Source organism: Sycon ciliatum, chromosome 12 (genome assembly GCF_964019385.1).
Source record: "Sycon ciliatum chromosome 12, ocSycCili1.1, whole genome shotgun sequence".
Lineage (NCBI taxonomy): Eukaryota > Metazoa > Porifera > Calcarea > Leucosolenida > Sycettidae > Sycon > Sycon ciliatum.
Genome location: NC_088654.1, coordinates 9,165,261 through 9,188,070, shown reverse-complemented (window position 1 = coordinate 9,188,070; position 22,810 = coordinate 9,165,261). Strand labels below are relative to the sequence as shown.

The 22,810-nt window shown below is 45.6% G+C and overlaps 1 protein-coding gene across 1 annotated transcript; it reads left to right on the top strand.

The window, feature by feature from the left end:
• Positions 1-7,891: 7,891 nt before the first annotated feature.
• Positions 7,892-22,543, top strand: LOC135827968 (uncharacterized). The gene is made up of 8 exons (XM_065340404.1): positions 7,892-8,036; positions 9,966-10,113; positions 12,550-12,701; positions 14,597-14,744; positions 18,112-18,279; positions 19,579-19,851; positions 21,643-21,876; positions 22,269-22,543. The coding sequence occupies exons 1-8, from the start codon at positions 7,980-7,982 to the stop codon at positions 22,541-22,543; spliced, it is 1,455 nt and encodes a 484-aa protein (XP_065196476.1). The 5' UTR covers positions 7,892-7,979.
• The last annotated feature ends 267 nt before the right edge of the window (positions 22,544-22,810 follow it).

Below are 22,810 nucleotides of genomic sequence, written 5' to 3'. Positions count from 1 at the left end.
AATTATAGACCAATCTCCCTTCTTCCCATCGTTTCCAAAGTCCTAGAAAGAATCGTCTACGACCAGTTCCGGCAGTTCATGGTCTCTGCAGGTGATGTTATACCTGACGAACAGTTCGCCTATCGCTCCTGTCATTCATGCGGTGACGCACTGGCGCTATGCATTGACAGTTGGCAGCGGTCCCTGGACTCTGGCAACGTGGTTGCTGTAGCATTCCTCGACCTCAGCAAAGCCTTTGACTGTGTCCTGCATGGCGAGCTCCTTCTGGAGCTGCAGCGCTGTGGAGTAGGAGGCACTGTTCTGCAATGGTTCTCCAGCTATCTGTCCAGCCGACCACAGCAAGTGAAATGCCTCCGTCAACCACCTGGAACCCCGTACACGGCCAATCGCGGTGTCCCTCAGGGCTCTGTCCTGGGACCGGCACTGTTCACGGTGTACACCAGGCGCCTACCAGCCTGCCTACAGTCATCCCTCTGCCTCCTGTATGCAGATGACACCAACATCTACGCTGCCGACCCGTCCCCTTCCACTGCCACACAGACCTTGGAACATGATCTGACCCGTGTGAGCAGCTTTCTGGAGGCCCATGGACTACAGCTGAACCCATCCAAGACGCAATTCCTGCTGCTACGGAAACCCAATGTACATGCAGACTGTGCCCTACAGTTTTGCAACAGCCGTATACAGCAATCGCAGCAAGCCAAGTACCTGGGCATCATCATAGATGAGCATCTGTCGTTTCAACAGCAAGTAAGTAACATTAGAAGTAAAGTTAATGCCAAGGTCAATGCATTTCGCCGTTGTCGCCACCTTCTCAGTGCTAGAGCCAAGCGAACTTTCTATCTTGCATTTGTCCAATCTACCCTGGAGTACGCGAGCAATGCGTACGTGCACTGCCTGCGACAGACCACCTATAACGCTCTTATTAGTTTCGCGAATCGGGCGATCCGCACTGTCTTTGGCTTCCCTCCCTCTGCCTCTATCCAACCCATCTTAGCTAGACAGCACCTAACACCGTTAAATATTCGCTATGCTGCCAACCTCTATGTGTTTCTACATAGATACATAACTGCTCGTGCTAGTCCCCTACTTTGCCGACTTTTCACTCCTCGTGCTGTCTCATCATCCCGCACTGCTAGAATTACCCGTTCTCAGGAATTGCTCGGCCTGGTACTGCCCCATGCCAGATTGTATTTTGGCTATCACTCTGTATCTTATCTTGGAGCTGACCGATGGAACGCCCTCCCTGGCGCGATTCGCACCATATCCCTACCTGCTGCATTTCGCTCCGCTATCTTCACGTGGCTAGGGCACCCTGTAAGAAGACCATAGGTCTGTGGGGACTGCCCTAGTAAAATATGAATAAATAATAATAATAATAATAATAATACTCATAAAAAGGACACACTTCAGGCTCATTACAAACATTTTGAAAGTTTTCTTACTGTATTTAATCCACTGTTCCTGTTCCTTTTCCCTTGCCTGTATTTCACCTGATGAGAAGGCTTGAAAGTATACTTGTGAAGACAAAAACTTTCAAGATGTTTGTAATGAGCCTGAAGTGTGTCCTTTTTATGAGTATTATCGCATTTTTGTCTCAGAGGAAAAAATAATAATAATAATAATATTTTCTTGATTGCTTTCTCGCTGCCACATCCGTGAACATGTTGGGAGGTTCCACGAGGTCTAAAACTCGTACAAATCAGACCAATGAACGAGCTGGGCAGTGAAGTGCCTCGACTCCGTAGGGCCGGACGGTGTGTATTGTTCTCTTTTGTGTAGTACCGTAAAGTACCGCCAGAGCTCGCGAGAGCCCCCCACCTTGATTTTACAGCCAGAGAAAGGAAAATCGTATGGCAGAGTGCAACGAAGTTTGTACGATGTAAGAAGCTTAGTGTACTAAGGCTGTGTTTACATGAAGCGTTTCAACCCGGGTTGAGTTCGACCCGGGTCAGATTTCAACCCGCCATGTGCACAAAGTGAATGGCGCGTTTACATGACGCATTGCGCTTGACCCGGGTTGAAATTTCGCCCCGGGTTGATTTCAACCCTCCCCCCAAGGGGAGGGTTGAAATCAACCCGGGTCAAGAAAATCGTACAAACGTACTTCTGTGCGTATCTCGCGCCAGGTTTGAACAGCACTGCAGATGCAAATTTCGCGCGAACGGATTCACGTGACCACACAGGACTGTAGAAGTGGACTTTTGGCGGCATATCAGTATTTGACCCGGGTCAACTGTCTTCATGTAAACGCTCACCTCTTTTGTCTATCGTACAGACTTTCAACCCGGGCTGAACTCGACCCGGGTTGAAATTTCTCATGTAAACACAGCCTAAGGTCACACTTGGCAGGTCTTTGGGTGGAGCTTGTGTCCGCTCGAAGGTACGGATTGACTGCAAAACGTGCTATATGTGTACAAGGTTCATGTCGTATGACCTACAGACAGCACACCACCTCCACGAAAGGATGAGATGGTGGGGCGCTCTGGCGGTACTTTACGGTACATGTAAACCTTTTTTTGCGGTCATTTTTTATTTTTTCCACCTCTCGCAAACGATTTTAGATTTTCGGGTGACGAGAAGCAAAGAAATAAAAACCTGTGGCCTAGTAGATCGACTGGATCGCGGATGTCTCCACACCCAAAACCTATCTCGCCTTCGTCACACCTTTTGTGGTAGTCTAACCTTACAAAGTTCTACGTTCAACTCCCTGTTGTGCACATCAGTGTCATTCGTCTGCAACTCTGGTGGCAGCCGCACCAGGTTGTCCAGATGCAGGCAGCTAGCTGTGTACGCTTCACCAAGGAAGAGCTCGATTTGGGCCGGAAGCGACCTTTGCGGACACCGCGGGTCCCAATTCCGGGCGCATTCCTCGTACGCGAACTGAAGGGAGGATCCAATTGGGGTGCCACTTGACTTTTGAAGGGATGGATTGTAGACGTTTCACGCCCTATATCGTCCCGAGCGAGTCAAGGGCACCGCATATGCACTGAATCACAATCGTACATAGCCTGGCACTATAATAACTTGCAGCGTTAGGCTTGATCTGGAACCGCTCAAATCATGAAGATAGCACTGGAGATACTTCTCACCCTTGGAGCGGCCTCTTTTCGCTCCCCCACTGGCTCAGGGCGTAGATACGGGCACCCTGAAGCCGACCAGAGCATTGTATATGGACACACTCCTGCCAGCTAACCACTTACTTGTTAATCAGTTATGGTCTCGAACACCACACGCCTGCTGTTGTGCTGTGGTTATTTGGCAGGGAAGAGGAATAATCTGAAACAAATATTAGCGGTGCAGTCGAAAACAGCATTACACTTTGTCCCGCTCTGATAGCCCAGCTCGATCGTCGAAGCCAGAGTGACCCACGGGACGGGAGGAAACTTAGTCTCTCCGTGTAAAGCACTATACGTCGTTGGAGGTGGCGCGCTGGATTGAGCAAGGTATGTGGACCTATTTTCACGACTGTGTTTGTTCTTCCGTTGTTGGGCGAATGTGTGTCGGTTCATCCTCCCCTCCCTCCCCCTCCTCCCGCCTCCCTCCTCCCCCCCCCCCCTTCTCTCTCCGCATAATTATAACCTCATCGAACCACTGGCGATATAATTATAGTTGCCTTGGTTTGAGGAGCAGCGCTTACAACGCACTTCCTAAAGTGTCTGACTCCAGCAAAACCAGCCTTTCCCGCAGAATGTCACGTATTTAAATGATGCAAAGCTAATTACAAAAACAATGTACTATGTTTGCGCATGTACTGGACATACACACACACACACACACGTGCACACACACACACACACACACACACACACACACACACACACACACACACACACACACACATACCCACACACACACACACACACACACACACCCACACACACACACACACACACACACGCACGCACACGTGCATACCCCCCCCCACACACATACACACACACACACATACACACACAAACACACACATACACACACACACACACACACAAACACACACACGCACACATAGCACTCATTCTCTAAATCACGCCCATGCACACGCACATTCTCTCTCTCTCTGTCTCCCACACACACTTACACAATCATGCGCGTGTGTCTGTGAGAGAAAAAGAGAGGATGTGTGTATGTGTGTGTGTGTGTGTGTGTGTGTGTGTGTGTGTGTGTGTGTGCATGTGTGTGTGTGTGTGTGTGTGTGTGTGTGTGTGTGTGTGTGTGTGCATGTGTGTGTGTGTGTGTGTGTGTGTGTGTGTGTGTGAGTGTGTGTGTGTGTGTGTGTAAGAGTGAAAGAATATGTGTGTACTTGGAAGTAATTGGGCTGATTTGGCGCTTAAGTCTACAGCTCTACTAGTATTCTAGTCTGTTTTATTCAAACCGGAATTGTTGCTGCTGCATAGCTCTATGTCTAAAGACTTCTCGGCTGCAGTTGACTCGCTCGCCATAACTCCCCTCAGTATTTCTCACCTTGCTCCCCCTTAGGCGCCGGTCACACATGCAGGCGGCGACACCGCTTTTGCGGCTGCCTCCAACACGCTGGCAGTGGGCGCTTTTGCGGCTCTTTTCTGCCGGCGGTCACACATGCAAAGGCTTTGGTACGCACGCAGCTTCACGGGTCTCCACAGGTGTCGTAAAACTTTTCTCTGAAAAAGACTGTAGCCTCAAAATTCTTCAGGAAGTTACCTGCTTTGTTGCATTTTGACTGAATTGGCTGTTTCATTTTTAATTCCTATCACTGTTGTCTTTCCTTTCCTGCGCTGGTATGGATCGCAGAAACGCCCAGAATCGCCGACTACGTCGTGACCAGCGACTGCGGAGAGCTATGGAGATTGCCTCAATATTCATGTTGTTCAATTTCTCTTCGTTTGAATCTTGCGGAAGCTCCTTGAGCATCGGTGGACGCCTGAGTCGAGTCCCATGTCGGATGGGACTCGACTCAGGTGTCATGGTGTCTTGACCTCGAAATAGAGGGAGAGGAGCAGTTGCTCTTGGTCAGCAGTCCACTTCATGACGAGAGATGAAAAACTTATTTTTCCAAGATCCAAGAGATCCAACAACGACAACGCCGCAAAAGTTGCACTACCACTTTTGTGTTTCGCCACGAATTTTTTGGTTGTGGCGCTTTTGAGATTGCCGCCGTGGCGCAAGTGGCGCCAGGCGCAGTATCCATGGTGATCCGGGGATATCCCAACTTTTGTGGTGCAGCTTTGGTGGTGTCGCAAAAGCGCCATGCATGTGTGACCGGCGCCTTATGGTCAGGCTGCCCGTTTTGGAGTCATCAGTTGCCTGATGATTGCTGTACTACGTGAAACTCAGAGTTGCGACACTGCTTGCAATCTTTCCCTTGTGTAATTCTAATTAAATGAAGTGGAATCAAGTTCACAATACCTGCTTTCATGAATACGAAAAAGGTTGTCCTGAAAGTTGTATAATTCTTATAATGGACCCAGGAATGAGGAGAAAACAGTCTGTTTGTCATACTCCAGGATTATTCCTAAAAACAAGAATTGACATGAAATCTTACCTCGCTAAATTCTTCTTAGTTGTGCTAGCTATTCTTGGTGTTTTCATTTGAAGCGTAGTATTCGAGATGCTTAAAACATTCAATTACGGATCCGGAGTAGTTCTCGCATGGTGCCGTCGCCTATTCACACTCGAAATGCAGCCATTAGTAGAGACTGGACTTCTTCAAGAGACTGAGCTTCTAGTAGAGATAATATGATATGTAGGAATATACAGAGCATTATATGATAAATATTCAAGAAACTCATGAGTCATGGCTTTTTTTGGTGCACCTGCCATGTGAAGATGCCGAGACCTCTGGTCGGTTGAGCATGGCAAGCTCCACCAGCACCATCTCACCCCATGCTAGCCCCACGTGCCTGCCGGTGAGTTGTGTATTTTGTAAAAAAAAAGATGTTGCTGCTCCTGCTGTTGGTGAAATCACCCTGGTCACAACTGCGGTCGTTGTTGGAGACGACGTCCCGAAACTCATCTTGCCGCTGCCTATTTAATTTTCCCTTCCCTTTCTTTTCTTTCATCCCTCTCTCGCACTGTGTCTGAGAACTGAGTATTTGTGGCCATTGGTCACGAGTAGAGTGAAGTAATGCTGACTACATAAAAAAGATAGAAGGACAACATGGAACGATTTATGACTATCTGTCCACCAATGTAACCGGATCATATACATTCAGCGAGTGCGACAAAATGGCAGAAAACAGATTGGGAGTAAAGAGACATTCAACGACCTGACACCTAGCTCCAACACTTCTCCAAGGCATTTTGTCCTTCTTATTTTTTACCAGGATTTAAGTAACTCACCATCCGAGTTCGAATATAATAACAAAATTTAATATCAAACACCCATGATGAAGTTCAGGATGTGAGCATGTAGTTCATTTTCTTCAATTTCGTATCTTTCATTTGGAAGCGGAGCGATTCGAGTCATATTTTTATGCCTCCGTATTCTGGCATTGTTCTCACACTACTGCAGGAAAATCCATAACTATGAATCAGCACTTTGCCCTACTCTTCGTGGTCACAATTGCTGTGGGATGCTCTGAAACTTATGGTATGTTCATGAAACTCTGAGTCACAACGGAATTAATTTGCCAAGGTTTTCATTGTGTGCCTTTGGGTATGTTCTTCTTCTCTGTGCCCGACTTTTGGGTGTTTGCTTGTGATTATGTGTGGTTTTAGGGGGGGGGGGGGGTACCTGTGTGTTTTCCTGTTAAGGCATTTCTTCAATTTGATTTAGTTCCATTTACTTAGATTTTCTTATTTTCTTATTTTTTTATCATTCAACATCTACCTTCACTGATGAGCTATGTATTAGCGAAACAGCTGTCTGAAGGAGTATATCAATATCGTCCACGGAAGTGTCCTCGCAATGGTGACGGTTGTGTGCAGGAGGGCGTAGTCGGCTAAAGAGCGCAGTGTAATGGCGGAGGTGACTCAACATTTTCTTATTTGTTTGTATTCAAGTACTGGTCCGGCCACTGCCACTGAACCTGTGACCCACTGCAGTGAGAGATATGTTGGGAGTGAACTATACAAGGCGCACTACGTTTCTCGCGTACTGCGTACGAAAAAGCCCCTAGCCGTTGTTGTTGTTGTTTTTTACTTTTGTTTATGACAACACCGGCACTTTGTGATGTGTTCCATCAGCTAATGATAATAGAATGAGAAAGAACAGAATGAAAACAAGTGTTCTTACTCCGCGCATCACGAACTAAGTGACCATCAGTGTGTTTCCAGTAAAATGACCCAATTTTGCAGTTTGTTAGTGAACCGGTGGCAGTACCCTACCGTAGTAAAGGGGTTAAATGATAATACTCGTGTTCATTGCATTTCACGCATGTTCTACAACTGAAAAAAAATTGAAAGCGATTTTAAAGGAAGTGTTAGCCGAGGAGCTATGGCAATTAAGACTCAGCAAAGACAAATTTAATGTAGAGTGCCGCGAGAACTCCCCACCATCTCGTCCTCTCGCGGTCATATTGTGGATGTGGTGTCCTGTTTTTAGGTTTGATGGCACGAAGCTTTCACACAAATTGCAACCTGTGCAGTCAATACGTACTCAATTTACCTTCGAGCGTACACGAGCTCCACACAAAAACCTGCTAAGTATGACCTTACGACATTAGTGTTCTAACTCCGCGCAAGCTTTCTTTCACTCTATAGTACGCTTTCCCTCTCCCTGTTTGTAAAACCAAGGTAAGGCGCTCTCGCATTACTTTATGGTACAAGTGATCCAAGATCTATATCAGGGATGGAACAGATCTCCAAAGCACATGTCCCCAAGCAACGGAAGTTTAGTATCAATGGACAGTTGGACAGATTAAATCGCGTGACTGATCAATGTTTTACTTGCTTTCTCCTCTACAGCATCAGAAAAACTAACCTGCCCAGGCTACCAGTTTGTACTCAGTACTGTTAAAGTGGAAAAAGATGATGCTGTATCAGCGTGTAGTCAACATGGAATGAATCTGCTGAGTAAGAAATGGGTCCAGGACATGCAGGACAATACGTGTTTCCAGGTGAGCACCACAACTATCGCTTGTGCTGTCGCAAGTGACCAAGACAAACACAACAGACTGGATTCTAACACAAACTGAAATCATTATAGCATTGCTACAAACGGCTGGGGCCATTGCTAAGCATTGGCAATCACATTTTGCACGTGGAGACAGGTTTGAGCGCCATAGAACCCGAACCTGGTGACGTGTTTAGAAGCGCTTTAGTTTTGCCAAGAGCAGCTCAGTGTATAGAGCAGTCTACAAACTTTCCTTCCTACGTCAATGAGCTTGTTTTTCGATTTGGACAGCATATTACAAGGCAAGGACGCGTAGTGCTCCTGACTACAACCATAACCCGGTTGGCAGAGTCCCGGTCTTGTCAGGAGCACTAAGCGGCCTCGCCTTGTAACATGCTGTCAAAATCAAAAAAAATGTTAAACTACCAAGCAAGGCTTCTGTGTATATGTCAATGAACATCTAATTCCCATAAACAATACCTCACTGGAAAGTTTGTTGACTCGCTTTCAAGAGATACAAAGCTCTTTGGGATAGGATAAAGACTGACTGAGTGATGACAGGTTGAACATGGAAATCGCGTCTCGAGCAATCAATTTATTTCGTAAACCACCTGTTTTGGGGGGGGGGGACACCCATGGATTTCTCTTTCGGCTTGATGGACACCAAACGGCAAGAGCAGAGCAGTTAGTGCAACAGTGGAGTTTGGGGGAAGAGCCCGAAAGTATGATTGACTTGCTATTTTGATGTGTGGTCTGATGGGCCAGTTTGGAGAGGATGTGGAAGTGACTTTCATGTGGCACTTGAGCAGAGAGCTACCAGGAAGCATACGTTTGGTCCCGATCTCCCATACAAGCTCAGTATATTAAGACCAGTCAGGACGAAAAAGCAGAAAGGTCCTTTCACCATACACAGCAATAATAAGGATCGAGTAAGAGACAGGACCAGAGGTTTACAACTTATGCATTTCGTGTCCAGCACAAGCAATACAAGCCTGTTGGGGAACTGGTGAATTGGTGAATTTTTAATTCTTGGCTCTCCATCCTAGTAAGAATAATATATATGCAACGAGTTTAGCAGCAAAGGTGTAGGTTATATTCCCACCTATGTCGTCCTTGCATACTGTAGGAGGCATGTTAGTGCAGAAAGACTCCCAATTGCAAGTGATCTTCTCAGCGATGCAGCCTCTGTGGCCATTGCATTAGAATGATTGTCCAATCCTTTGGTCCATTGAGTCACCGAGGTGTTCATCCTGAAGTCAGTTGAAAAAGTGGTCTTTGCTCTGACATTCGCAAAGGTAAATTAATGAAAATGCTAATATCTTTGGCTTACCGGGATACAGAAATACCTATTTCCAACCAAAGATTCAGGCCCAAAGCGTAGGTATAAATATAATGAAAATAGCTGCCTCTATTTTATGTAAATATACAAATTCCTCATGAAAAAAAAACGACTAAGCCTTGGCATTAAGGGGCTATCCGGCATTATCGATAAATTTCACGAAACGAAAAAGTTTATTTCGCACTCTCCCCCAACCACCCACCCCCTTGAACGAAGAATAGATTGACTTGACAGCGAGAATTCATTGACGTCTCAAATATCAATATCTTTCTGAAAGAAACACCCATTTACCCACCCACCCATATTTTTTCTCTTCGTGTAAGAGAACGATAATTATAGACGGCCCCTTATAGCTGTGCTAATAATAATATTATTCCCATAAACAGTAGAACATCGGTGTTCATTCTGTACTTGTCTTGGCTGGTGAGGGAGTACACTTTACTTGCCTTGGCTGGTGGGGGAATACACTTCACTTTCCTTGCCTGGTAAGGGAATACATCTCCCAGACACCGCACTGTGTGTATAGAGTAGACCTGCTCCACCCTGTGTTGATAGTCGGTGTTACTGTGTCACTTTGCCCTCTACTCATGGCAGGAGGGGATCGCACACTATCGAACTCAAGGCGTCGAGAACATTTGGGTTAAGAAGCAGAAAAAAAACAAGTTCCTGACGTACAATTTCACCACCAAGCAAGTTGGGCGACCACAAAGGCAATCAAACGCCTATATTTGTGGCAGCAAAGGTAACGGTTTTATCCACTGATGCAGCATTCCGCACATTAGGATACCTAAACAATCACCAAGATATGGCAGTGGGGCAGTGAGAGTAACACCAGCCTGTCATGGTAGAGTCATAGGAAGCGAGAGATTTGAAGTCAGAACTTGCTGCAGGCACTCAGTTCAGTTTCAACAAAGTAATTAAGAATTTCGAGTTAAGAAACCAATCCTAGCTGATGTTACTAAGCGAAAATATAAGACTGTACCTATTCAAACCTGATGTCAGATTGGGCTGATGCTGAAGTTAAATTTTTGGGCCCAACTGTCCCGAACCCCCTTGAAAGAAACCAATCCTAGCTGGAGGCTTAGGCTTTGCCGAAATCTGTTTGCGTAAAGTTTTAGCGAAAAACCAAAACGATGTGAAAGTTGCGTAATCTGGTTTATTTGGCAAACATTGACACATTTTGGAGTAATGTGGCACTAACTTAGCCGAATAAAACTAATTGTGCACTCATAGCCATGTATAAAATGAGTACTTGGTCCGCCCAGTTACAATTGGCGCTTATCTTCACACTTCTCTCAGGAAGGAAATACGAATATTTGAAGCAAGCCATGATCACAAAGCACTATATACATGATTATTTACATGTCAGTAAGCAACTCAGTCGAAAATTCAAGCAGGTTACACATCCTCCTCGCTACTATCGTTGCTGGGGGAAGAGCTCAAAAATTCGATCCGGACAGCTGCTGCACGTTTCATAGCTTGTGTCACTTCTCCTCGTCTCGAATCACGCTCCAAGGCAGTGCGTGCCTGTCACCTTGCCGATCAGAAGCTGAGTGAGACTGCCCGCATGTTAGCTGTAAGTGTTAGCCCTTTTGTCGCAATAATGCGACTTTGTTTTAGACAAAAAGCAACACCATATCAGTGTCCTTTTTTGTTCAAATCGCCTCTTGCGCTTGTCGCACTTGCTGATCTGCACCCAAGCGAGCCGTTGGTGCTTGTAGATGCAGCGCAGTGATAGCTTCCGCTTGATGCTACTTCTTCTTCGAGTTAGCTTTGTCGTTGCTATATAATCTCTCAAAACAGAAATGCGCAGCAGCTTTTATGCAGCAGACGCCATACGCTTACATACGGAGATACACTAAAATATACATCAGGTAAAGTGTCCGTATTACTTCCGTATTAGCCAGGCAGGGATAATACAGCAGCACCGGTCACCTGTGCGTCTGGATCTAATTCCTAACACCGTGCACCAGGCTTTTCGGCTAGTTTCCTGAAAGTGCTTTGGACGAGTGTTTCCCTAAGGACTTGGTGTTATCTTCGATAAGCTCCTTTGCCCTGTCCTCTGTGAGCTCCAAAGTGTGTCCGCCGGATTGGCCTCACTTACTGGAGATGTCGACATGAGCTGCAGTTTCTTCGTCAGCGATTTGCTAGTGATAGCCTTTAACTAGGCGCTGTGCTGTGCAAGCACTCAAATTCAAGCTCGCAAAGCGCTTTTTCGGCTTTTCTATACCTCCCCGGGGTAAACAATCCTTGCCATCAGACAGCTGGACGTAGACAGAAACTGTATTGTCCATCGCTCTGAAATGCCAACATCCTGACCAATTTTACGGACTCGAGCAGAGGTTGCAGTGTTTTATTGCGCTGACGGAAGTGTTCGTCGGCGGCAGCTCCATCGAAAAGACTCAAACGAACCGATCACAACTTCTGTGATGGTTTTTGCTACCATGTCGTCGGATGCAATGGTCAATGGTTATGTTCGAATGGTGAATCGGTCGTTCCATGCCGTGTGACACAGGCAGAACACCGAAAAACCAAGTGACGAGATAAGCGCCAATTTTAACTCGGCGGACCAAGTACTAAAATGAAAATTTGCCAGAATGTTTTCTCGTGACTATGATCAGTGGAACGTCGTCACATAGTAAGAATCACTAAAACAACCAGTTATACAGCTAGAATAATTTGACAAGGATGGTGAGAATGTAGCAGCCCTCGGTATAATTATATGCACGTGTAGTGGTAACATATGCTGTGAATCTTGTCTAATTATTCAAAATTTAGGGGAGCATGTCTGAGAATATCAGACAATGTGGGCCAAGTCGACCCCTCTGATTTCGCCCACATTTTGCAGGTAGGCTTCCTTTGCGGTGTAGATCGACTGTGCAAAGCCCTTGAAAAATATTCTGAAGGGAACCTTGAAATTATGTTCAAAAATGGTCGAACAATCATATGAATAATGGGTCTCCAAACGAGCTGCACCACAACACACATGAACAAGCGACTAATGAAATGCATTCAAGCCAATATTTGCCTCACATTAGAAGAGTTACTGGAGCAACCTTTTTTGCCTTTGCCATGCTCTAAGTAAAAGGTTTTGAAGCTATGGATTCTGGGGTAACATGTCGTTGTTCACTTTTAATAATGTCGCCAATCCAATTTTTACTTGCTTTCTCCTCTGCAGCGCCCAAAGAACAAATTTGTCCAGGCTTCAAGTTGGTCATCAGTACTGACATGGTGACCAAGGATACCGCTAAATCAGCGTGTATACAACATGGAATGAATCTGCTTTTAAAAAATTGGGCCCTGGAAATGCAGAAGGATGCGTGTTTCCAGGTAAGCACAGCGATCCATTTTGGCATGTGAACTGGCAAAGGCATACAGACATCGCTGACCTGGTGCTAACGCTGGTAGAACAATTCCATTGCCACAAAAACCTGGCCTTGGCAAAATCCAGACCCGGTACCATCTGGGATGATTTACTTTTGTAAAAAAAATGTAAATTATCGTATCCGTTCCCGAAGGGAACTCATGACGGCCGCTAACACCCGATAAACCCTAGCGGCAGATGCAGCGCCTAACGGTGGGGTGAGTGGGTAAGTCTCACAACCAATGGCACAAGTGCCGAAAACGACCCCATTAGCTGCGTCCATGTACCCCTTGTGCCTGGCCACAAGTTCCCAGTTGACTGTGGGTAGCAGCACGGCTGGAGAAACCGCTCCCACCACTTTACTTTTGTAGAAACAATGAATACCCATGCAACCGTGCAAGCAATCTGACCATACAGCATCCACTAACACAATGACTTTGTTAACAAATCTGTCCAGCTGAATAAGATCCTGTAGGACCCATCATGCAGCTTCATAAGTAAATTTTGGCTCATGAGCAACACTGGCTCACACTTGAGTTGAATTTTTCTGGAATGAATTTTCGAAAAGCCGTGATTGAGCGTGAGCCAGTGTTGCTCACAAGCCAAATTTTAGGGACCATCGCAAAAGTTCGCAGAAGCTCCTGAAACGAAGAGCATACGTTTGGGGGGGGGGGGAGGGAGTTGGTGTCGAAAATCGCAAACCGGGCTTCAATTCAAAAAAGGTATTGACGACATGTAGAAGCTGATATAGATTAGCATGCCATCACAGCCGGCGTAGATCGCTTGTCACAACGCGTAGTCCATTCATGCAACTGCTCGTGTCGCGTAGCTGGCTGCCTGTACACTGTGTGTAGTCTAGTACCACGAGTCCATAAAACGCGTGGTTAATGGACTCTTGCTAGTACTAGTACCGTAAAGTACCATTGATCCGCCCCCTCTCTAATTCCCGCCCCTTTCGATTTTCTCCTTGTGAAGCGACTTCGGCGTATACAACGAAATACGATGTTGAACCGACGCATGCACTGCTGTACACAATACTTGCCAATCCAGGATCAAAATGTGCACAATCCAGCACATTGAGTCTGATCCTCTACGTTGTTGTACATCGTACTGCACTTGACAGCCTTGATCTAATTCCCGCCCCCTGCCGAAAACCCAGCTGGGAAGCGACATGGCGTGGGGGCGGATCAACGGTACTTTACGGTACTTGCAGGGGTTCATAGGGTTTATGAACCCCTGGTGTGTAGTATATTATAATAATTATTATGTGTGAGCATCCAAGTGAAATAATGAAGCCCATATTGTGACTGTCGTTTCGTTTGAGGGGAGAGGGAGGGGGGTCAGGCCCGAAACTAACGGTCTTCGTTTCGGGGGCTTCTGCGAACTTTTGCGATGGTCCCTTAGTTGAATAAGGTTGCATAAGAATGAAGGGGAATACCTAGAGCCATGCAAGAGCTACACACTACTGAAATTAGACTCCTTTTTTTACGAGCTTTTCCAATTCCCTAACTAGTAAGCGATCTTTAACATGACCAGCAATACAACAATTAGATAGTTAGATTTTTTACTCTTTTCAAATGTGTGATTTTTGGGCGCAATTCAATGAGGAGCTTTCTACCAATAATACTCTGTTGCATCCATTGATGTACGCTCTGTAGCTAGTCAACCTCAGTGGCTGTTTGGAGCAGAAACACTGAAATTCACTGGTTACTGGACGTACTCGATTCCTCAGGCTTGGCGCCTGACTCTCGTTTTAGTTGTTGTGGCCGGAATGGATGCAGCTCTGTGCCTCTTCATGGGCGTTGTCTGCGCTGTATTGATAGTCTGTGATACTTTGTCACTTTGTCTCTACTCATGGCAGGAGGGGATCGCACACTATCAAACTGAAAACATCGAGAACATTTGGGTTAAGAAGCAGAATAAAAACAAGATCCTAGAGTACAATACTCGCAGGAACACGATTAGTTCTACACAATCCAGTTCCAACACCTATATCTGTGCCAGTAAAAGTAAGTGCTTTGTCCCAACAACTGTATCCAACTAATTGTTATTAGCTATAAAAACCCTGCAGTCGCCACACAAGTGGTTATTGGTTACCCCAGCCATGTAGTGCTTGGAGTGAGATAAATAATTCGATAACCGCAATCAATAAGCTGAATCGACATTTGTGTATACGCTATTCATGCAATGTAAAACGGTGGAGACACTGTGCAATTAAACTATGAGAATAGGAAGAAATAGTGTAGATGTAGAAAGGAATAGGACATAATTATGGATACGAGTTAGGAGTAACTATCCATCACTGTAACCAGATACTATATACAGTCAGAAGGTTCTTGCACTTTCTGACCGTATAATTATAGTACAGTCGTCCCTCTCTAATCCGGCTCTTGTTTATCCGGAACCCTTGCCAACCGGCGCACTTTCTGACGAAACCGATCTTTTCGTTCGATTCCTACATCTTAATCCGGCACTTGAATTCCGCCTCCGGCAGTGACTTTTTGAAACGAATCGCTTAAACTGCACGTAGTTTGATTTCATAATCCGGCGGTCTGGTCAGTGCCGTGGTCAGTTCAGAGTTCAGTTCAGTTGACTTGAGTTGCGGTGCCACAATCACTGCTGCAGACCTGACTGCTATATTTTCACAATTCGCTGACAGCAAGGAGTAGTGTGCTGCCAATTTTCAGGTGTGTGTGTGTGTGTGTGTGCAAGAGTACATGAGCACATGTTCTCTGTTTTACTTTATCACTTTATCACCGTGTATATTCCTGGAGAACAGTTGAGAATGTAAAGCCGTGCACCAAATACTTGGGTTGACACGGAAAAACCCTGCGTTTTGACGTATGATAAAAGCATGCAATTGGGTAGGGCCGGGTCAGAGGGCAGGATTTCTTAATCCAGCACCCTCGTTAATCCAGCAGAAAACGCCGTAGCAAAAGGTGCCGGATTAGAGGGACGACTGTATCTGGTTACAGTGATGGATAGTTCCCTTTAACTCGTATCCATGTCGCATTTTTCCGGTTCTTAAGTCGACCTTTTACGACTAAAAATAGAAGGAGAAAGGGTGTGGGTCGACTTACAACCGGGATTCGACTTATAACCGGGAACTATCAGTATCTTACAAAAATATACCGGCACTGCATGCACGAGTGCATCATGTGTACACATTTTTGCCTGTTTATTGGCCTTTTTTCAAGGTTTGGGACGTTATACCCTCCAATAAGAAATGTTTACATGATCTGTTGATGTGTTAGTAGCAGGGAGTGGTTAGCAGTGCTTTGTTCGGTGAAAACTTTCAAAACCAGAAATGAGACCTCCGGATACGGGGGGTCGACCTATAACCGGGGTCGACTTACAACCGGTGAAATACGGTATGTCCTTTTCCTTTCTACATTAGTATTGGCTCAGCATCCGAGTTTCAAATAGTGTAGAGATTAAATAGGATTCAAGCAGGTTTTCGTACAACTCTCACCAGGAATCGTCTTTGTACTAACGGAATAAATAAACGAGAGAGCTTGGAAGCTCAGGCCCCTACGCTATGCTTTTTTGCTTTGATGACCTAGACAAAAAAGCATAGAGATGTTATTTTATTCTTATAAATTCGAACCCGTACTATCGCCCTGCATGCATCCCCCGATACACTTCGCATACATACTAATTCTTCCAAGTTGCTTCACGTTATGATCTTGCATTAAAAAATTTGAAAGCCCTATTTAAATATGCATTGCGGCCAGCCATCTTTGATGGAACGGTACGGGACAGGTACGGGACAGGTACGGTCGAGAGTAATACGACACAGTCTACCGCCTTGATGACCCAGGCAAAAAGAGCATAAGGATGTTATACATTTTTCAAGTCTCCTATTTTTTCAGGCATCTCCCAACGCATATGGCCGATTGGTTTGCAGGCCTGCCTGCGAATCATGAGGTCCCGAGTTCAAGACCCGCGCTGGTAGCAGGGAGCGTGTAAAAAGACTTTTTACGCGTGCTGAACTGCGCCGACACCCACGGTCAACTGGGTACACACAGCTCGGAGTGAGAATAACAAGGATGCAGTTTACAGGGTTATGGGCCGTTACACGCCCGATTGGTTGAGAGACTAACCTCCTCTCCCCTGACTCACTTGTGAGGTCTGCATTCGCCACTAAGGTTAATAGGCATAGTGGTGGCCTGCGGATGCGAAGGCTAGTTTGTGTGTTTCTGAACATTCAAGCGATGCCGACGCGGATCCCGCGAATATTATTATTATTATAACCTGGGATTCGAACCCGCACTATCGCCCTACATGCATTCCCCCATACACTTCGCATTCATACTCTTTCTTCCAAGATGCTTCACGTTATGATCTTGCGTTTGAAAGACCTATTTGAATATTTAGGCCAGCTGTAGGTGGCCAGCTGTGTTTGATGGTACGGTATGGAACAGATATGGGATAGCGCCAGGCATGACAGAAACACACAACCAAACAAACAGACACCAATTTAAAGCTGTGTGGACCCTGGCTAGCACCAGACGTTATTGAAGTAACGTCTTCTGCATGGCTACGGGAATAAAATAGAGAATCCCCCCCCCCCCTCTAGTAAAAAAGAATTCTCTTCTGTGGTAATTAGGGATGCATGGTTCTGTCTTAATACCTGCAAACACGACCTGCAACAAAATCTCCCGTGTCCGTAAGTTCAGGCCGTACGGCACAAAGCTCATATAAGACACAGACAACTCTCTACTTGTTGCAAAATCACTTTCCGCTTTCACCGGTACATGTAATCCATTTGTTTGGATTAGTTTCCTAAGGCAGCACATACCTTCAACGGAAATGCAGTCCACATCTAATAGAGTGTGCAAGCAGTGCTTTCCGTTGTTGAACACAACTCTATACTTCAGGGTTGTAATCGGTGGTGACTTAGAAATGAAAAAAAAAGAGATCGGACTGGATCGTTCTACGCCCACTGAATTCGCCAGGAACAGAAGTAGGTGCAGTGCGAGAACGCTTGAAGCTGTGTGTACGGAGTGTAGTGCATAATAGGCTTGGAGTTGATTGTACCACAACCACTGAACTGAAGGTGCGATACAGGACCATGATAAGCTATGCGTACGGAGTACGGGGTAAAATCTGTAATCCCACGGACAAGGCGGGGGGGGGGGGGGCATGTGAGATCTCGGTTGCAAGGCATATGTCCGCAGGTGTGGTGAATTAAAATATCCATTGCAAGGTAGGAGCTCAGCAGTACAACCGTATTTAAACACATATTCCTGTATGTGTACGGTGTATTCGCTCTTGTTTAACTCCTTTTCGTTCCACACACGTTCCAATATATTGTCTAGTTCATTGACGACTTGCTTGTGCATGCTCGCCGTGTTGTGTTCATCCATTGTACAGTTACTACTTGCCCCGTGCCATCGATTGTCAACGGAGCAAGCCAACGTGACATGGTCGTCTTCCCCGGCTCTGCCCAGTACTCTTGCTCACCTGGTTACTTGCTGGCGGGTGACGCTAGGCCAAAATGCACTCACGACGGCCAGCTGAGTTCAGTACCATCCTGCACTAGTAAGCATGATGTGTATACATGTACAGGTGAAAGCAGACAGTGATTTTCTGCAACAAGTAGAGGTTGGTTTGTGTTGGTCACATGGACTTACATGTTGTGCCGTATGGCCCGAAATTGCACAGGCGGGTGATTTGTTTTGCAGATCGTGGTTGCAGGCATGGAGACAGAAGTATTTCCCCGATATAAGTCGCACCCTTTTACACTCAACTTCAGGACCAGCCAAGGGGGAGTGACCTACAATCGAGCATGATCACGACTGAAGTGAGTATATCGAAAAGATGAGTCAAATGACATAGACCTCGAAATAGGAGCGCGACTTACAATGGTTGAAATACGGTACGTCTGAAGAAAGGGTTGAACGGTCGCTGCTCGGATGATAGCTACGCCATAGCTCAGTGACCAGATAATCGCTGGCCTCAAGCGAAGATCCCTGGTTCGATTCCTGGTGGTATCAGTCAATACTTTCTTCCAACTTTTTTTCCTCGCCCATTCCCTCCACATACGGATAGGAGGGGAAAAAGTACATCGTTTTTCTCTGATCGCAATGTACAATGTATGCCTGCATCCTTTCTCTAACTTTGTCGAAAATAACATCTCTTGCGTATTATTTAATTGAATTGACCTCATCCACCATCTACAGCAGTTTTCTCGGGGGACTGAGCATCATTTGAATTTCAGGAAAACCAAAAAGTGCGGTTAAACTACGTTGACCAGAGCAAGATACGGAACGAGGGGTTACAGCCGAGAATACAGAAGCAGCACAATCAACCCAAATGTGTCCACTCACGGACCCAAGCAAACTTGTTATGTACATGTATGGCCGGCAAACTAAGGACCGATAACTTGCTTAGTACTGTGAGAATTTAAAGAATTTTTGGGGGGTTGGAGAGGCATGTGTTTTCTACCCGACCTGCTAAAATACCCTGGTGAAGGTTGACTAAGAAAGCAGCAACATTATTATTATTGCCCCAGATTGATTACTGCAGTTCTTCGTGCCAACATATGTCCAAGCACAGAGCTCTGCTCTTGACTGCTCCCACATCGTTATCACATTTTACAATCAGGCCACAACATAATATTATGTCGATCTAAATCTTCCTTTGGATCGCAAATTTGAAACTGTTGTCGGCTCATCGATTAATTACAATACTTTCTTTGTTATGTGTACCACGCATGGTCTAATAAAGGACTTTGCTTAACCCTTTCAACGCTAAGGACGTATATTTACATCCTTGAGAATGAAGCCCGACCACTAAGGATGTATATTGGCTTGTCCACCATCTCTGGTTCTGTTTCAGGGGTAGAATTCTGCAACGACACACACATATATCTCTACCGACCTACCAATGAAAAAATGGACTATTTCAGTGCAGAGCGCGCATGCGCTGAGCAAGGAGCGGAGTTGCCGGGCGATAAGGCAGTCCGAAGTTGCAAAAACAAGAAAATGCTCACCTCTGAGGGCACTGTGTGGCTGGCGGGAGGCAAATACAAATTTTGGGACGCTTGTTCCTCTGTTCAAGCCTGCACCCAGAAGAACAACCAACCCGCTCACGTTCTGTGTCAAGTCAAGGGTAAGAATTGTATATTATTATTTTTACTTGGGCATTCCCAACAGACCCTAAGGTCTTTTGACAGGGTGTCCAAGAGGAAAGAATTGGGAATAGGATTGGTGCGGATGTATTCGGGAATCACATTAAAGCTTTCAATACCAAGGAATGAAAGAGATTTGTATCCGGCTTGATTTTTAACAATGGGTAAAGAAAGAGAATTACTAGCGACCTTTAGCAATGCTAAAGTTTGAACTTTTGGTGAGGATGAAATTTCACGAAACTTTAATTCGAAAAAGGAAACCTTGTGAGGTTTAACAATGCGAAATGAATTTTTCTTGAAGTTATTTGAATTCTTTAGTGTCATACCGTATAGGCAGCTCAGTCTCACGCCGGGGGCTGTAAATTTACTTCTCCCGGCCATCAAGTGCGTACCGAGGAACGAGTATTGGATTTTCCGTGAAACAGACCTGTCCCAAATATACAGCTTAAACTACACTCAAGCTCCCTCCTTTACCGATGACGTCACCCATGTGGAATGAGTGGAGTATGTTGTCGCCCTGAGACGCATATAAAAGAAAAAACCAAGAACTACTAATACCATCAATTACTAAGCAATCAGGTCGTGCGATAACATTTCATGACACGGACGGTACTGGCATTCTACAAGCAACTGGCTAACACCTCTGGCACATCTTGGATGCATACTCCAACAAAGTACCAACTTAGAAGGTTCTAAAGTTATATAATGACATGGAGGGGAAGGTGAGCGCAACTTAGACAGCTACGAGCTGAGAGTCTCAGCTGTGCAGGACGTTGGTAGCTGTGCGTGCATGTTATTGATGATACTGGCAAAACCATTGGACAATACGTTTAAGCCACTATGTACGGACGCAAAGCAACATTCCACACAACTTGTGTAGCTCAAAGATGCGAAGATCAATTAAAGGGCTAGAGTTGTTAGCCAGTTAGTTGTACAATGTCAGTGCCATGAGTCAGTGTTGTGCAATATCATAGCATGAGCCGACTGTTTAGTAACTGGCGGGGTCCGTGGACAATATAGCATGACTTGTAGTTCCTTGGTCCTTTTTCTTTTCTGCTCCATTCATTTTTTTCTAATTAGCAAGATACTGGACAAGATTTGAGACTCACCACCTTTTGGACCTACTTCTCTTTGCCTGAGGTCAAATCTTGCCCAAATAATTCTTGCAAATGTTACTCAAACTGCGGACAGAACTGTTTCGTCCTTTGTGGACTCATCAGCGCAGCGCCGAGAACACGAGGCCGAACCTGCTGGCAATGAAAACTAAATTTTCCAAAGCCAGATTTAAGCCAGACCCGAACGTGCCATGCCAGAGTGCTCAAATGTTTATAATTTTGCAAGTTATGGCCTAGAGAACCTGGGGACAATACTTGAATGATTCTATCATATCAGTGCACCCAAATCCTTTCGCCCAATCCTGTTTGAAAAGCAATGCCTTCTGCTGAACCCCTGGCAAAAGTTTCATTTCAAATACCTATTTTTTAATTTTTTTATTTTTACTGAATACCACAGAACCACCAGATGCTGCACAGCACGTGGGCGGTGGCATATTGGATGGAACCTATGCCTGAAGATAGACCTAAGTGAAAACAATATGCAATTTGTTATGGTTATGGAAAGGAAAAGTAATAACGTTGGGCCCTATAAATTATGAATTTTATGGAACGCTCGTTTTTATGCGCTAAGTTTCAATTGTCACATTTCTAAGCCGATGAATTGCAATGATATTCCCTAATGCGAATGCCCCATCTTTTTCTTTTCCAAATTTGCAGTACAATTGTTTTGTCAGTCTTCCACCACGTATCTGACGGCCGTCGGACCTCTTATCGAGTCCGAACGAAATGATCATCATAAACGGAGCTTATGCAGCAGCACGAAAGGACAGGAATGGGTAGGCGACTCCACCCATCTTGAGAATCCTGACTTTCAAGGCTGCATCCGACAATTGACTGCCCTGGCAAGCAGGGTTCCCGGCCTAATCGATCTTGTCATCTGTACAACCACTAGTAAGTACGAAGACAGCCTTTCTAAGTTCTCACGAACACCATTGCATTTACAGTGCAACCTGTCTAAGACAACCGCTCATGGGACTTTCAAAACGGGGTGGAGGGTGGTGCTTGTGGGGATAGGGTGGTGATGGTGCAGAGGGGTGGTGACGGTGGGGTTGGGGGTGGGCAGGGTGGCTGGAGAGGGTGGTGATGGGGCGTGGGTTGGGGAATAACGGGGGGGGGGGGGGGGGGTGATGGTAGTGAATCAATTGATGCAGGGGAGGGGGGGGGGGAGCGCCAGAGTGGGCTTACTGAAGCTGTGGAGTTGAATCGAAGAACTTGATTTTGAAGAGAAACCCAACCCTCTGACTCTACTGGCTTCCTATCATTTTGACTGTCTATCCACGCAGATCAGTGGCAAATTGATCCAATGAACAGACTGGTAGCATTCTGGGCTGGTCCGCAGAACTACGAGCAGGCACGGTCAACGTGCCTAGAACACCGCATGATTTTGCCAGGCATTTCACAAGGCGCGTCCTTAATGAAGTTTGTTTCTCAATCGCTCAACGGCAATCACGCATGGATTGAAGGTCTACCAAGTCGTTTGAGGTTGGGAACAGATATGATGCCACACGATCCACGTAGTACCACATTCAACACTACAATCTGTACTATGGGTGAGTAATGTCTGTGCTGTGTAAAGTCACCTGTGGCAAGCTTGCAGTATATTCTCTATCATGAGTGCTGTGCTTGTATTTCTTCAACACCCCTCTATCCCGTGCTTATGTTGGAGACTGTGCTTATATTTTTTCAACAATACGTCCAGACAGCAAAAAGAAGGAACTGCTAGATGCCAGGCATGCAACAGTGATTTCCTTTTACTTTGCTGCATCACATCTCCATGAAACTTTATGTATTCCTCAACAACACAAAAACCAAGATAAATAAATAG

Excerpts from the sequence above, each read along its gene's own strand:
- LOC135827968 (XM_065340404.1), top strand. The coding sequence starts at position 7,980 with ATGAATCTGCTGAGTAAGAAATGGGTCCAGGACATGCAGGACAATACG. Across the intron at positions 10,114-12,549 it reads CTATATTTGTGGCAGCAAAG|CGCCCAAAGAACAAATTTGT; the intron begins GTAACGGTTTTA and ends TCTCCTCTGCAG. Across the intron at positions 14,745-18,111 it reads CTATATCTGTGCCAGTAAAA|TTACTACTTGCCCCGTGCCA; the intron begins GTAAGTGCTTTG and ends TCCATTGTACAG.